Source organism: Protomyctophum parallelum, assembly GCF_964188405.1.
Source record: "Protomyctophum parallelum genome assembly, chromosome: 10".
Taxonomy (NCBI): domain Eukaryota; kingdom Metazoa; phylum Chordata; class Actinopteri; order Myctophiformes; family Myctophidae; genus Protomyctophum; species Protomyctophum parallelum.
The window spans coordinates 26,952,264-26,970,061 of NC_139704.1; the positions used below are offsets into that span (position 1 = coordinate 26,952,264).

General features: G+C 42.4%; 1 protein-coding gene across 2 annotated transcripts in view; it reads left to right on the forward strand.

Moving 5' to 3' along the window:
• The window catches only part of marchf8 (membrane-associated ring finger (C3HC4) 8), a 115,596-nt gene that overhangs the window by 56,582 nt on the left and 41,216 nt on the right, over positions 1–17,798 (forward strand). The window contains exon 1 of one of the 2 annotated variants that reach the window (XM_083775591.1): positions 5,390–5,429. The exons of the other annotated variant lie outside the window; for it this stretch is intronic. Within the exon in view, the coding sequence (XP_083631717.1) occupies positions 5,400–5,429 (30 nt within the window). The 5' untranslated portion in view covers positions 5,390–5,399. Of the gene's footprint in view, positions 1–5,389; positions 5,430–17,798 lie in introns of those variants that run through there. 2 annotated transcript variants of the gene reach the window in all.

Consider the following 17,798-nt stretch of genomic DNA (forward strand, 5'->3'; position numbering starts at 1 on the left):
CGCCCACTAGGGGACCTTCTTATCTCCATGGCCGGCTATGGCCTCTATGCGGCTTATAGTCCAGTGTAGTCTAGTGCTGAAATGACGGTAGTGTGTACACAGAGCCGTGTAGAACGGCTTCATTCAGCTTACTGTGCTGTGGATAATGTTTCAAATCTGTCCGGGGCAAAGTCCTGCACGAGGGGTTAATGTGTAAGCTGTTTTACTGCACATGAAAGGTGCTACTGTATACAGTACATGACAGCGTTGGCAGAAGTACTCAGATTTCTGACACAATGTAGAACAACTCAACAGGGGGTCCGGTGACCCCTATAGGCCACTGTTTCCAAAACAGTGGCCCCTTTTCTCGTTTTCCTAAATTCCTATGTTTAAAATGTTTCAAAAGATTTAAAAGAAATGTTTAAACAAACTAGTTTGTGTCCCAGGTAACCGTCTAATTTCTCTTTTGTATCTGAAGCTGAATGGTTTAGTAACCACTGCCCTATAGGCCGTCCTCATAGTTACACTGTTGTTTTTTTCCTTATTACTGTGAGAGAATCATCCAGTTCGCTAAGCAAATCAAAACAATACCATTTGCCATTTTGGCTACTTTTTTTGGAGGCGCTCTACCCACACGTTTAGCTATGCTGCTCATTCCACGAACGCCTGGCTGTACCTTGTTGTGTAGAGGTAACTAATCAACGATTAAAATTATATAAATTAATCCATTTTGGGCGGGAACCCCTTTTGGTGTTTTAAGCATTATGTAAATACATTAGCTATTGAAAAATAGCAGATCTACAAGCTTGTAGATCTGCTATTTTTGAAAAATCGTGAAAATGTGACGCAAATCTTTGAATATATATTCTTTCAGAGCAAACATTTTTAACTGAAATCTTTGCTTTTCTGGCGGGACCCTGGAACAACAAATTTTCAGATGGGTCAGCGGCCAATTACATCCTTGACATGAAAATGTTTGAGAACCACTGACATAGAAACATTTTCAGAAAACTGTCAGGATTTAGAAGACATTTTGTAGAATCGTTCCCAGGTCAAAATGGGAGGGGAGAAAGAAATCGTCCAAAGTTAACTTTCTGAAGTTTTTGTGAGGAGTATGGAAGAAAGAGGAAAAACAAATAAACAAGATAAAGTCAGTGATCAAATGTAGCGTGTTGTGTTCCACTCGAGGCTCTTATCTATAGTAACTTCAGTTGTAGACGGCGAGAGGGTTAGGCTGACTTGGCAAGAGGCGTTGCTATGGAAACTGTAAACGGTCTGGGCGGGTGGTTGCTTTGATGCTGTTGGGTCCGGTTTTTAAGTCTTGAGATCAGATTCTACAAAATGTCTTGTCCTGACAGTTTTCTGAAAAAATGTTTCAGTGGTTCACTGGTGCTCAAACCTTTTCCAGAATGTAATTGGCACAGAGTGCCGCGGCACTCAGTGCCATGCTATGAGCTTGTAGATCTTCTATTTTTCAACAGCTAATTAAGTTTAAAATAGAGGTTAAAGTCGTTAAAATCTGAGGCGACACAGATGCGTCCTCAGGTCTATGTTGATGTGTTGAGTTTCAACTCTGCTCTTCGTGGCAAATCTTTGATGTGAAGTGCTTTTGGCTGGCCGCTGAAGTGCCTGTTTTTTTAAATCCCTTCTCAAAACGCATCGTTATATTCCTTGGCTTTTTTCACTCGCTATGAGAGATTGTTTTGCCTTCCCATTGAGAACAAACACAGACCACAGTTCAGAGTCTACAGAAGCAAGACTAGCACGGCCGTAGCACTTACCCTCCCCTCTTAGATAGCACTTTTGTAGACTTAGATAGCATTTGATACAGACTTATACCAAGTTATGTAGACAGCACTAGAATTGCATTGTATGTAGTCACAGCACTTTATAGTATATATGTATACTTTATATGTATAGATATTCCACTGTTACGTTCTTAACTTACGCATTTCTTCTTAAACTACTTTTTATGTATGTGATGTATTGCCATGCCTTTTGTTCTTGCTTAATGTAAATCGCTCTGGATTAAGAGCAAATGCTTAATGCCCAAATTGTAAATTGTAAGACTAAAATATGGAAATGCATGAATAAAAAAAAGAAACACAGTAGCAAAGCAAACTTTATCTGACCTCCAAAACGGTAACATCTGTAGTACTCTAGAAACCATGGATGTGAATCTAGCATATTTGGATCATTTTATACAAGCTTTTAACTTAACCAATTCAGGAAGGAAACCTCTTTTGGTGTTTAAAGCATTATGTTATACTATAGCTATTGAAAGATAGCAGAGCTTGTAGATCTGCTATTTTTGAAAAATTGTGAAAATGTGGAGCAAATCTTTGAATATAATATTCTTTCAGAGCGAACGTTTTTAACTCAAATCTTTGCTTCTGGGGAGGTTCCTGGAAATAGTGCATATTTTTAGATGGGGGTCCGTGGCCAATTACATATATTTTTTTAGGTCCTTGACATGACATTCTGTAGTATGAAAACCACTGACATATATAGGTTTTGTAGAATCTGGTCTCAGTCTTAAATGGGTTCATAGTAAATGCATGCCCCTTTCAACAAGCAAAGAATACAAGCTAGTCCTTGGTTCTCCTCTGAGATGTCCTATGCTCCACCTTGTAAGAACATATGACCTTTGGCCTATAACCCTGATAAAAGTAATTAAAATGCCTATAATATATATTTGTTGTGATCATTAGAATGTCTAGTTTTATTTATTATTGTGAAAGATATCCCCCAAATGTAAATGATAAATTTATTATTAGTTTAATAATTAGTTTAAATGTGCATACCATTTGCATAAAACTTTTTTCATTTTTTTACATCGTTTCCTCTGATAAGTCCTAGTAGTACAAAGTAGTAGTAAGGTTGAAATCTCTTTTTCGCAAGTAGAAATATATCCGGTTGTTGCAGCCAAGGTTATAAAAAAGCCAAGTGCTGGGTCTTGGCTAAAATATCGGGAGATCCCTCTCACTGGCTTGAGACATTCACATCAGCTGTAGAAAAAGCTACGTCAGATTTTTACATAGATGCTATGCATGGCTGTGATTCCTTCACTAATCTTAGCAGCTTGTAGATCTGCTATTTTCAAAAAATGTTTAGACATTTGAAAACTGGACATGATTCTGCATATTGACTATACTTTTACTTTTTGGTTCTTTGAGTCCATTTTGATGCCAATGCTTTTGTACTTAGACTCAAGTACAGTTTGATTTCTCGACTTTTACTTGTAACGGAGTATTTCTACATTGCAGTATTGGTACTTTTACTGAAGTAAAGAATGGCTGTAATTCTGTGGATACATAATACATTACTAGACGGTGTACTGAAGTAAAGAATGTCTGTAATTCTGTGGATACATAATACATTACTAGACGACGGTGTACTGAAGTAAAGAATGTCTGTAATTCTGTGGATATATAATACATTACTAGACGGTGTACTGAAGTAAAGCATGGCTTTAATTCTGTGGATACATAATACATTACTAGACGGTGTGTGATGACTGTGTTTAACTCTGTGGAGATTCATCTCCATCTGCTCTCGGTGACTCCCACATTGCACGCACGCAAGCACGCACGCACTATAGGACACCTTCCTCTATCACAGGCACTATCAACAACGATGACATGTCAACGCTGTTTGTTTACGACATTACTCATAACTGTAGGAGCAGTGGTCACATTTACATACGCTGTGTGTGTGTGTGTGTGTGTGTCTGTGTGACACAGTGCCTGCCTTCTAGGTTTGTCCTTGATTCCCCCCCTCTCTCTCTCTGTCGTGCACAGTCGTGTGTGTGTGTGTGTGTGTGTGTGTGTGTGTGTGTGTGTGTGTGTGTGTGTGTGTGTGTGTGTGTGTGTGTGTGTGTGTGTGTGTGTGTGTGTGTGTGTGTGTGTGTGTGTGTGTGTGTGTGTGTGTGTGTGTGTGTGTGTGTGTGTGTGTGTGTGTGTGTGTGTGTGTGTGTGTGTGTGTGTGTGTGATAAATGGCCCTGCTGCGTGTGTGTCATCACTGCTCCATGTCTCATTGCCTGCTGGGGGTTGGAACAGGAAGGAACGACCTCCATTATGACCGACCTTACGACCTTACGATCTCTCCTGCTCACTTACTGTAGATCACTGGTGCCCACATGGTGGGTGGGTGGGTGTGTGTGTGTGCACAGTAGACCGTTGGGACAGTGAGCGAGGTTTAAATCAGGCTTAGTTCAGTAAGTCAGGTTTAGTTCAGTAAGTCAGGTTTAGTTCAGTAAGTCAGGTTATTTCAGTAAGTCAGGTTTAGTTCAGTAAGTCAGGTTTAGTTCAGTAAGTCAGGTTTAGTTCAGTAAGTCAGGTTTAGTTCAGTAAGTCAGGTTTAGTTCAGTAAGTCAGGTTTAGTTCAGTAAGTCAGGTTTAGTTCAGTAGGTCAGGTTTAGTTCAGTAAGTCAGGTTTAGTTCAGTAAGTCAGGTTTAGTTCAGTAAGTCAGGTTTAGTTCAGTAAGTCAGGTTTAGTTCAGTAAGTCAGGTTTAGTTCAGTAAGTCAGGTTTAGTTCAGTAAGTCAGGTTTAGTTCAGTAAGTCAGGTTTAGTTCAGTAAGTCAGGTTTAGTTCAGTAAGTCAGGTTTAGTTCAGTAAGTCAGGTTTAGTTCAGTAAGTCAGGTTTAGTTCAGTAAGTCAGGTTTAGTTCAGTAAGTCAGGTTTAGTTCAGTAAGTCAGGTTTAGTTCAGTATGTCAGGTTTAGTTCCGTATGTCAGGTTTAAGTTCAGATGAGGGTTTTTTTCAGGTTAAGCTGGGTGAAGCAGGCAAAGCGAGGGGAGAGTCTATTTAAAGGACAAACCGCCTCCCCCTCATGAATTATTCAACATGCGACCGCTTGCCCCTCCCCCCGCTACCCGTCAAGATCAGCTGGAGGAAGTAGTGGTAGCTGCTCGGCCAATGGGATTACAACACCGGATTGGCTTTGTGTGTGCGCGTGTGTGTGTGTGTGTGTGTGTGTGTAAAGAGGGAGAGCAAGTCCGGACATGTAGCAAGCAGCCCCTCAGAGCTCTGTGTGTGTGTGTGTGTGTGTGTGTGTGTCTGTCAGTCAGTGTGTGTGTGTGTGTGTGTGTGAGAGAGAGAGAAATGTAGGGCATGTGTCTCGATCGCCCTCCCTCCTCCATCTCTCTCTCTCTCTGCATCCGTCCGTCTTTGTCTGTGGAGCTCGGTCGCCCTGGATACCAACAGACGGCTGCCATTGTCGGCGTGTTTCGCCGGCTCTTTGCTCGCCTCCGCTCGACCCGACCACCCCTTGTGGATTTACAGGAAGAAAGGGGGGCATGTGACCCCCCCCCCCCCCACTGGCCCACTCCACCCCAAGAGGAACTATTGTTGTGTGAGGGGTGTGTGTGAGCGTGCGTGTGTGTGTGTGTGTGTGTGTGTGTGTTCAGGGGTCCAGCCATGAATTCGTGTTGGAAGATGAAGCTGCAGGTACAGTAGACGCACAGCAACTCCTCTTCGTTTCGTTTTGTGTCCCTGACGGTTTAATGGTGTCATTCTGTTTTTATTGGCTCTCTGGCTGCTGCGGTATAGGTTATCAAAGTGTGTTATTGATGGTTAGTAACAAGGATGACTGATGTGTGCTCTTAGTTGCACTGATGCACTGACGGACATCTCCTGTATGTGGTTGGTTGATGCACTGACGGACATCTCCTGTTGTACCTCGCTATGTTCAGCCCCTGGTCAGGTCTTTTTAAAGCAGTGCTTCTCTCAATCTGTTCAGGCCGTGACCCACCCCCAAAAATGATCACATTTGAACTGGGGACTACCCCCAAAAATGATCACATTTGAACTGGGGACCACCCCCAACATAATCACATTTGAACTGGGGACCACCCCCAACATAATCACATTTGAACTGGGGACCACCCCCAACATAATCACATTTGAACTGGGACCCCCCCAAATAATCACGTTTGAACCGGGGGCCCCCCCAAATAATCACGTTTGAACCAGGGACCCCCCCAAATAATCACGTTTGAACTGGGGACCCCCCCAAATAATCACGTTTGAACTGGGGACCCCCCCAAATAATCACGTTTGAACTGGGGACCCCCCCCCAAATAATCACATTTGAACTAGGGACCCCAACACCCTGACAAGCGCTTGGAATAGCAGATCTAAGCTCTAACGACTGGCACTGCAAGCCGTTGTGTGCGAGCTTGTAGATCTGCTATTTTCTCAAGACCAGTTTTCATAGTACAGTTTGTCGATCACTTTTGCTGCAGTAATGGTTCTTTCTCTTTTCTTCTCTTTGGTGGAGATATTGAAACGGTTGTCATTCTGGACCCGTCCAAAAATCACCACCCACACGTTTTAAAGAATACTTTCATTCATTGCAACGAACACCTACTAGTCTGATGGTGTGATGGTATGTGCAGTGCAGTGTTCCACTCCTTTCTATATGCCTTTATATAGCCATGTAGTGACACCGTGATACATGCTCTATGTGTGTGTATGTGATGGAGAGAGAGAGGGGAGAGGGAGGTAGGGAGGTAGAGAGAGAGAGAGAACAATAACAGAGGGGGGGTGTTATTGTTTCCTCAGAGTGGTTGGTATGTGGAGGCCTTGTGTCGCCGTGGCGATGGGCGAAGTGCTTCACTGCTGCTGCAATGACAGACAACACTCGGCAACAAATGTGTGTGTGTCCGTGCATGGCCTTCATGTGTTGTTGTGTGCACGTGCTGTTGACAAGCATGCATGTCGCGCCATGTGCATGTGTTTGATTGTTTGTTTTCACGCATGCGTTGTGCTTGTTTCACTCGTGTGCGTGTATATGTATGTATGTATGTATATATGTATAATGTATGTATGTATTTGGTTAAAATGGGTGGGGTTTAAAAAAAGGCAAGAGTTTGCTCTGGTGCACTGGCCTAAAAGTGGGTCCTTAAAAACTGCTAAAACTTCTGAAATGTATGTATGTAGGTATGTATGTGTGTATGTATTTTAAAAGGGGAGGCTTTTTTTTTTTTTTTTTTAAGATATTTTTTTGCGGCTTACGCCTTTTATTGATTTTTGAAGGGACAGACAGTAGGCTGACAGGAAACGGGAGAGAGATGGGGGGATGACATGCAGTAAAGGCCGTGTCGGGTCCGGGAGTCGAACCCGCGGCACACTGCGACTGGATTACCAGTCCGGTGCCCAGACCGTTACGCTACGGCCTGGGCCAAAGGGGAGGCTTTTTTGTAAAAATCCCTGCCCGCAATACCTTCATATATTTAAAATGAGTCCAAAATAGGGTTACCAGTGAAGGGCCAACTGCCTATTCACTGGGGACTATGCAAGGCAGAGGCGTCCACCCCCCTGAGTCCAAGTTTAAGCTAGACCGCATACCTGTATGTATGTATGTATGTATGTATGTATGTATGTATGTATGTATGTATGTATGTATGTATGTACGTACAGTATATGTATGTAGTAGAACAGCTGCAATACCGCTGGGTGACCTACCTTCAAGTGGCGCTGTTGAGTGTTGAGCTTCATTCTCACTGTGCACTATAACAATTAACAATCACCATCATAATTTTTCAACCACGGTCGAGATCATGGATTTCACAATGCCACGCCTTTCTGATGCATGTGTACCTGAGTCGATGACATCAGGGGAACAACAGTTTTCTACCTCTGGTCTGCTTTGAGGCAGGAGTCCAGAGAAGAAGGGAAGATATAACCTCATGATCAGCTCTGTAGCAGTGTCCGGCTAAAACTGTGTTCTTCTGGATCGGACTAGTGAAGAAACACGAGGAAGGTTGCCATATATTAAAGGAGTCGATGGGTGGCTCTTCCAAGAGAGTACAGTACAGGAGTACAGTACAGTACTGAGTACAGTACAGTACACAGTACAGAACACCGTACGGCACGGTACAGACTACAGCAGGGGTCTGCAACCTTTTTTAAATGAAGTGTCATGTTTTTATTTTCTGGATCGTCAGTGTGCCATATCCACATTAATTCATTTTAATGACACCACGTGAAAGATTCCAACATATTTTGCTTGTCCACAAATAAAGTTTTTCCTTATTGTCTCCACCAGCCGAAGGCATGGGGAGAGTATGTTTTGCACTCCGTCCGTCCGTCCGTGTGTCCGTCCGTCCGTGTGTCCGTCCGTCCGTCCGTCCGTCCGTCCGTGACCAGCTAATCTCAGCCACCGTTAACCCGGTCGATGCCAAATTTTGCACACACACTCCCTGGATGCCAACCATGAACCTCTGCCCCAAACTTTCCAGAACGGCCTGTTATAGCGCCACCAGGAGGCCGCTTTGTGCAAAACAAGTTTTTTCACAGTACACCTACAGATTTTGTCCAAACATCACGCAAATTAGTACACAGTCTCTCTAGAGCCATTCAACGAAACGGGTCTTTCAGATTTCTCACACTCCATCCTGATTGGTTAAGATTGGCTTCCAAAGTTCACAGGAGTGCTCAGTTTCAAACAAAATGCTGCAAATCATGAACACATCGCGTGATTTCCCTGAAATTGTGCACGCACATTCCCACTAGGCCGAGGACGAAATGCCACATGAACAATTTCAACTCAGCCTCAAGGTGGCGCTATAACTGGCCCAAAAGTGTTTTTACCTCTAACTGCACGGATCTGTGGATAACCTGGTGGAGACCTGTGCCCAGAAGGGCACTTTTTCTAGTTTTTAAATATTTTCTTTCACGTTGTTATAATGATCATTAGAGTCAGGGCAGTAACAGAGTTCAGTTTTAATGAATGTAGAATGCAGGATGTAATTTACACACAAATGTGAGGGACTTTATTTGACTGCATTTTTTAAAATAGTTTATTTAAAACCAAAGATACTCTCTCACACACTTGCCAGTGTGCCAGTGATCACCCTCCTTTGTGCCAATGTTGGCACTGGTGCCTAAGGTTGCCTACCCCTGGACTACAGTACAGTAACTATCAAAAGTAGTTGCACCGCTCAGTTCACACGGCTGTGATTTATTTTCCCACCAAAACGTCATGCTACATATGTAGTGTATTACGGTAGACTGTACCACTGTATACGCGCATGAGGTGTTTGTTTGCATGTTTGTCTGTATGCAACTATGCATATGTATGTCTGCATGCGTACACGCATACCGGTACATACAGTGTGTGTGTTTGTGTGCACACATAAGTGTCAGGTTGTGTTTGAGAGGCGTTGGAGCACAAGTGAAGGAAAGACCAATAAAGGGAGTTCAACAGAGCCATGCAGGTACTGCACCTGTCCTGCACGTTGATGCATATGTGCAAGTTAAACTCAGCCAGAGTGTGTGTGACTGTGTGTGTGTGTGTGTGTGTGTGTGTGTGTGTGTGTGTGTGTGTGTGTGTGTGTGTGTGTGTGTGTGTGTGTGTGTGTGTGTGTGTGTGTGTGTGTGTGTGTGTGTGTGTGTGCACGCTCATGCTAATAGTTTACATTAGTTAAATATATCTAAAACGTCACAGAGGATCACAATGTGTTGTGAGCTTGTAGATCGGTTATTCTCCCAAAACTTTAACCCACCGAATAACGATGTAGTAGGTAGGGTATTAATTTACGAGAAAACTAGAGATACAAGGTACATGCCTGACACCAGCGATATAACTATATATATATATATATATATATATATATATATATGGTTGTATGTTTTTATAGCTTTGCAATCAAACTATCTCTTTTAGTGATGCTGAACCCTACTGTCCATTTGCGTATGTGTGCGTGTTGCACAACATTGGATCCAGGCATGAAGGCATTACTGTGTATATCTATCTATGTTTGTTATTGCTGTGCAATATGCCACCTCTACGGCATGGCAGATTGACCTAGTTTCTTTCTGCTGCTCATCTGTGTCCTTTGTTCAGGGGCTGGGTGGGGGGTGCAGACACTGTGCATACAGGACATAACCTTTAATAATTGAATGTATACAGTGTAGGAATGGGATGGTGCACCCATGGGACATTTCTGGCTGATATCCCATATCAACATTGCTGTCATGTCCGATAATAACCGATATATATGTTGATATTATCTGCATAAAAACAAGCTGAAATTGTGTGCATTCTTACATACTCGTGTAAACACTGAATGTTTTTATATATAAATCCAACTTGTTTACCCCTTTGATATAGATTCCACAGCAAACACTGAATGAATCGACACGACACGAAAGTTTTTTTTTTCAGCTTCACCTTCAAACATTCATTTTATAAAATAAAGTGCGGCAGAAACCAGCAAACTCAATTTGTTATAAATCAATGCTATTGATCACCCTTTACAGTAGGTCTGTGGGTTGAAGCAGCTAACTCCACCCGTCTGCCCCTCTCATGCAAGACTGAGAGAGAGAGATCTGATCATATATAAAGTCACAATACCAACTTTGGCATTTTGTGATGAGGCAGTAGTTGCTTAGTTTTTTTTTCCTGAAAATGATATATTTTTCATTTCCTGGGAAAACAAACAAAAAACAAACATTTTGTGCATGTTAGACATATAGGATCCCAGTCGCATGTAGTTTTCATGAACTGTACTTCGCTGATTGATTTCTTGATTGCTTGATTGATTGATTGAAAATTGAGTACAGTTCATCATAAGGACAGACTGTCATCATTATCGGCTGTTCATCAATCTAACAATCAGTGGTGTAAAGTAACTGCACATTTACTGAAGTACTTACAAGTTAACCCATATAGACCTGAGCTCGATTCTACAAAAGTCTTCTAAATCAGTTTTCTGAAAAAACCCTTGTTTCTATGTCAGTCGTTCTCAAACATTTTCATGTCAAGGACCCCCAAAAATATATGTAATTGGCCGCTGACCCCCATCTGAAAATAAATAGTTCCAGGACCCCCCCAGAAGCAAAGATTTGAGTTAAAAACATTGGCTCTGAAAGAATATATATTCAAAGATTTGCGCCACATCAACAACAGCAACATCCGTGGCTTTGGTAACCCGCACCCTCAGTTTATAATTTTTTTTGTACATTTATAGTACATTTATGGGCCTTAAAATACGGAACTCCAAACACTGGGGGTGAAGCCACCAAAGACATGCCACAGATACATAAAAATGTATGAATGTGTGACAGTATTTATCAAAGGCTATACTATAATAGCAGCACAAACGGAGCAAGGCGGTGATTATATATTTTTGTAGCTTAGCGGCATATCGCATCATCCTTCCTACCGATGGCACTGAAACCTGAGCTTTGTGTCAAATCCACACGCTGGCTGCCTGCCCGGGGGGGGGGGGGGGAGGTGAACAGACGTAAAGGTGGTGGTGTGGTGCTGGTAAGGGGGGGGGGGGGGGGATTAGTCCAGTCACATGTTGTGACGGAGCTTAAAACCTGTTGGGGGAGGGGGGGGTGCAAGCCAGGAGAGGACAGGGGAGAGGATGAAACCCGGGTGCTCGAGGACAAGATCCAATATCGGACATTTCTTTCCCTGAATCCCTCAATATCGATGATGTATTGATATTGTTGATAATGTCATATTGTGATGATAACACCCCCCCCCCCCCCCCAAAGCAAGAATAGCAACACATTTTGAGATTATATGCTGATATTTTCAAACTTTTATTGACAATTTTCCATAATTTGCGTTTGGATATACTGTAGGCGCACCGGGAGCCCACTCACATGTTCGTTTGTATTACACAGTGCGCTCAGTGCACTATATCCGAACAACACACCAATAATATAAAATAAGTGACCAAGACCAGGAATATAAACTACACTTACAGTATGTCATGAAAAATTATTCATGATCATCACAAATCCCAGATGATATCTAGTTTCATATCACAATATGGATACGATGTGTTTCTATTTGCCAGCTGTGGAACGGGATGGGACAGGACGCAGTGTTGCCTTGTTCACTTATTATAAGCGAATTTGGGCTTGTTTTTCTGTAAAGTTGCTTGTACATATTGCTAGTTGCACGTTGTGGTTTTTTGGGGCTTGTTTCTGAAGTGTAGTTACTTATTTGGGCTTGCTGCCATTTTTTTATTTATTATTTTTAATATTATTATTATTTGAACCAGTGGTTCTCAAATATTTTAATGTCAGGGATCTCCATACTCGTGTTGTGTTAGAAGGTTCATCCAAAATCATCATATCCAAATATTCCACATTCTTTTCAAGATTTGTTTTTGAAAATGGCTACAAGCTCACAACGCATCGTGATTGTGAGTCTATACTATAGATCTGCTATTTTCAAATAGCCGATTTATACAGTACATGTTTATGTGAAGGATCCCCTTTAGATACACATGAATGAGTCTCTAGTCTATAGTCTTCCTGGTGTCCTATAACTTTATATAGATGTAAAGTTGCTCATGTGGCCAATGATAAAAGTCGCTTCTTTTTTTGCGGGCTTGTTTTCCAAGACCTGGTTGCTTATGTCTCTCTCTCACAGAATGTGGCAACACTGCCAGTGATGTGGAGCTATAGCAGAGGAACCATGGGTGGTGGAGGATGGTGTGATGATAACAGTGACATACTGCATATTATACAGCAGATGATGTGTCAGCACAGAGCTGCCTGCATGCTGGGATTATCAAAGACCTCAACCACAGCGAGCATGCACTGTTTAATCTGTTGCTTACCGTCTGGCCGTGAAGCACTGTTATGTAGTTGTAGTGCCACAGCCTTAAGGCCCTGGAAGGCTGCAAGAGGGGACAGCTGCTTCTTCCTTTTTGGGCTTTAGATTTCACACAGAGTAGGCAGTTATTTAAGTTTTATTTTATTTGTTTTTGTCCCCTTTTTCTCCCCAATTGTCGCTTTTGTAGATCTGCTATTTTCACTAGTTTCGGCCTTCGGGCAAACGTCTAATTTCTCTTTTGGGAGCTATAAAGTTTCGGAACCACCGATTTTAAGGCGTTAATTCCGATCATTTGATTTTAAATGTATTTTTTTTGCGGCTTTCGGCTTTATTTTATATAGGGACAAGGTTCAAGGTTCAAGGTTAGCTTTATTGTCCCTTGCGGGAAATTGGTTTGCAGACAGATCAATACATTCAATACAAGACTAAGATCTAAGAACAGGGCACTAGAGACAGATAATTCATGACATTCAATAGTAGCAAAGTCAGCAAAAGTGCATTAGTGGGCAGTATGTGCAAAGAGGCAAGAATAAAGTGCTATCTGCTGTTCAGTTGAATAGCAGCCGGGACAAAGGATAGTTTGAACCGATTAGTCAGACAGTAGGCTGACAGGAAATGGCGGAGAGAGATGAGGGAGTGACATGCAGTAAAGGCCGTCGAGATCGGAGTCGAACCCGCGGCACACTGCCAGACTCGGACTACTGGCCAAGTTGCCTGGACCGCTGAGACACGACCCAGGCCCCATCATTTGATTTTGAGTGTCTGCCGATACCGATTTTTCCTGATTTATATTTTTATAGAACACTTATGCCATTATGTACAATATCCAAAATCATATCCAGTCTAATATCATGGTATGGATATAATATTGATACTAGTAGGGACTAGGGATGTTCCGATCACGTTTTTTCTTGCTCCCGAGCCGATTCATATCTGTTGGAAAATGACGCTATCGGCCGATTTCCGATCACGTGGACCGGGACAACCCTATAGTTCTAACTTTAGATACACTGTGTGTATCCACCCCAGCAGCAGCAGGCGGGCTCACACAGGCCCACCACATCACCAGACACGGATAAGTCTGCCACGCTTCAACTCCTAGAATCTCATCTAAGCCACTCTGTATCACAAACGCCTGATGTCTGTTCATTTTCCCATCTTTTATAAGCCTTGCAGACACACAGACATACTTAAGTGGTGCACGCAGGCACACACACAAACACACACACACACACACACACACACACACACACTGGGATGTGTGCACGCACGCACGCAGGCAGGCACGCACACAGGGATGGTGATGGTCGATACACACACACACATTGACTACTTTATTCCCAGAGGTCAGGGCCCTGGCCCTGGGAAATGGAGGGTGACTAGAGAGACAGGTTACTGGGTGGGTACGTGTAGCGCTGTGCAGCCAACCGAAAATATATCGAAACCGGTATCCTACTATAAATGTGCCACGTCTCTGTCTGCGTGTGTGCGCGTGCGTGCGTGCGTGTACGGTTGTAATGCACGTAACTCGTTTAGCTTCTGCCAGGCTTTTTCCTTAATTATATCTGACCTTTTCAAGAATGGAAAGATTCCGTTTATGTGGTCCTGTGAAAGATGGTGCTGTTTGCTGACATATGAAACCCTGTTTCTGTCATCCTTGGCAGTAGAAAAGAAAAAAGAAAAAAATAAGTCATGACATTTTGTAATTAGAAAGAAGAAAAAAAGGCCAGGGTACAACACTTTTTTGTGGTTTTTCTTTTTTCTAATTATTTGTTCGGCGTCAAAAATTGTTTTGGTTGTCATGATCCCAGTTGGCTTTGTCAGGGGCTTAAAAGGTCTTTAAATAAATACTTTCTGAAACGTCTATGGGAAAAATGCATGGGAAATGTCGTCGTCGTGAAACGGGTGCAGGACTGCGACGCTCTATAAGAGAGCATTGATATGAAGTCATAACATTGCCTGGGAGAGCCCTATTGGAAAGGGAGGTGAGTCGGGAGCGAGCAGACAGCTGAGCTGTGGCAGGGAAACGGAAACCAGATGAGAAATCCCAGCTATGCACAGCAACAACACTGAGCACAAAACCACAGAACAACACAGCATCACATCCAGACACACCGCTGTCTGAGTTCTGGGGTGGCTGCCGCACAGTCCACAGAGAAGTCTAGAGCCTGCTATAGATTTTAGTACACTGTTGTTGTTGTCGTCATTTTAGTTTGTCTCAGAGGCACACTGCATAGATTTGAGGTTTCTGTAGTTGAAACACGATGTATGTACTGTATGATGACAGTGTTTGTTGCACAGTGTTTGCATTGGTAGAAGAACTAGTGACAGACTGAGAAAAACACAGAAAACAAGCCAGGACTGAAAAAGCGCGAGAACAAAAAAAGGGATTGAAGGAGAAGGAGAAATCTAAGAACGTAATAGTAATGTCTATTACAATGACATTGTAATAGACATTTAGTAGGCTACTTTGATTTTATGTAGCCTTCTCTCTCTCTCTCTCTCTCTCTCTCTCTCTCTCTCTCTCTCTCTCTCTCTCTCTCTCTCTCTCTCAAAAAAAGGCAAAAATGTCCTCTGTGAAATCTTCCTCTGTAAAATCAAAGTACTTTAAAACCTTTTCAACCCCACGGGGGTCCGGGAGGGAAAATCTAAAATATCGGAGTTGGAACCTGAGACCTTGACCAGCCCCATTTACCTGCTGAGAGCTGTTCATGAGGTGGACAGAATCTAGCCCCCGCCCGCGGGGGATTGGGGCTCAGGAGGTTGTCCATTGTAAACCTCTATAATAGATATTAAAGTATTTAGATAATCTATGTCCTGTCCTCGAGTGCTCAGAACTTTTCTCTCTTTTTTAGTGGCGTTGACTGTTCGTATAGTGTGATTGTCACATTCTACCAATGCAAACACATTGTCACATTCTACCAATGCAAACACAGTGTAACAAGCACTGTGTTTGCATTGGTAGAATGTGTCATTGTTGGTAGCAGGGGTTCTCAACCTGCTCACTGGTTTTAAACCTTGAAAAATGGGTTTTCATGAAACGGTATGTTAGTTGCATTGATCCAAGCCGGAATGCAATTGATCGATCAATTTGATCATTAAAATGAACATGCTCTGGAAATGCACGCTTCCCACCCATCTGACCACTTAACACGGCAGATGATAGACAGTCTTCCATTGGTGGAACCAATGATGGTGATGATGACAGACAGTCTTCTCATTGGTGGAACCAATGATGGTGATGACAGACAGTCTTCTCATTGGTGGAACGAATGATGGTGATGACAGACAGTCTTCTCATTGGTGGAACCAATGATGGTGATGACAGTCTTCTCATGAAACTGAGTCAACAGCATGAGGCTGGAGGATTAGCTCAGCAAAAACACACACACGCACGCACACACACACACACAGTCGCACACACACACGCTCCCACTGAGTAAGGTTGCAGGCTTGCTGGTGTGTGTGTGTGTGTGTGTGTCGGAGAGAGAGAGAGAGAGAGAGAGAGAAAGAGAGTGTCTGTGTCATGAAACCACAACACACCGCACTAACCTGTAAAATAACGAGGGGGAAGGGAGAGGCGGAAGTACTGGGGGATGCACATTGTGTGTGTGTGTGTGTGTGTGTGTGTGTGTGTGTGTGTTCGTTCTCATCAGCAGGATGTGAGCTTGCGGTCGGCCTTCCTCTCGCCGGGCCCATCTCTCTCTCTCTCTCTCTCTCTCTCTCTCTCTCATCTCTCCTCATCATCACACACTCAGAGCGTTCAGTGATGGCACCAGTATGTCCGTCCGTACAGCATATGTAGTCTAGCTATGGAGAAAAGAGTGAGTGAGTGGCCGGCAGTAATAATTACATTCACAGATTAAAATAGTCAGTCGCCGCGACTGGATTACTCGGTTGTCAGACGAGCCAATCTACGAGCTTGGCTACTTTTGGTTAATTGCTTATTAAAGATTAAAGGACAACTTTAGTTTTTTTCAACCAAGGTTCATGTTGTAGGTTGTTATTAGAGAAACTAAAAGATGAGTGTTATTTTTTTTTTCCATTTGCTGCTTTCTTTCGTTTTAGGGATTTTAGCTGTTTTGTACAGGGGGGCGGGGGCATTCGAGCATGGTCCTAAATATGTATTTTTTTACAAAATATTATGGAGATTTATTTTTGTATTATTTACTATAGTCCTAATAAACCCCAGGAAATTACATCTGGCCACAAATAAATCACAGGATCTACTGAATGTGAAGGTAGCCTACTGGGGGGAAGCCACACTGTGTGTCATAGGCTCAATGTCAGTTCGACACATTCAGTAGATCTCGTGATGTTTTGTGGCCAGATGAAATTTCCAGGGGTTTATTAGGACTATAGTAAATAATTAAAAAATAAATCGCTATAAAATGTTGTAAAAAAATACATATTTAGCCCCATGCTCGAATGCCCCCGCCCCCCTGTCAAAAACAGCTAAAATCCCTAAAACGAAAGAAAGCAGCAAATGAAAAAGAAATAACACTCATCTTTTAGTTTCTCTAATAACAACCTAAAACATGAACCTTGGTTGAAAAAAACTAAAGTTGTCCTTTAAAGAGTGCGGTCAAAGTGGCAATAGAACACATGTTCAGAAGCATCTTCCATTGTAACCCTAATAATAAATACTAATAATACATTTTATTTATAACGCACTTTACATTTGAAGCAAATCTCAAAGTGCTACAACAAGAGAAGAAGAATAAAATAATGCATGAGTATATAAAAGGACTAAAATAAGGACAATTCATGTATTTTATGGTATACTGCTAAAAGGTTTAAAAGCACACCGGGCATCTAACGGTTCAACTGGCCAAATGCCTTGTTAAAAATAAATGTCTTACGTCCCCTTTTAAAAGCGTCCAAGCGTTAATGGTAAATGGAGCATTTATATAGCGCCTTTATCCAAGGCTCTTTACATTCACCCATTCACCCACATTCACACACCTTTACATAGATTGTGCATTACATTCACCCATTCATACACACATTCACACGCATATTTTCGGCATTTCTTTTGCCTCCGAATAGCAGTGATGTGAATGAATGCCAGTATGGTATAATCAGAGCATGCTTTATTAAGGTATTATAATGGTATATTAATTAGGACCATGATGGATGGCTGCAATGTGTTTTTTTATACTTGATGTGTGTCTCAGTGAAAACTATATAAATAAATCAAAGAACAGAGAGTTATGGTGACAACCGGGCCT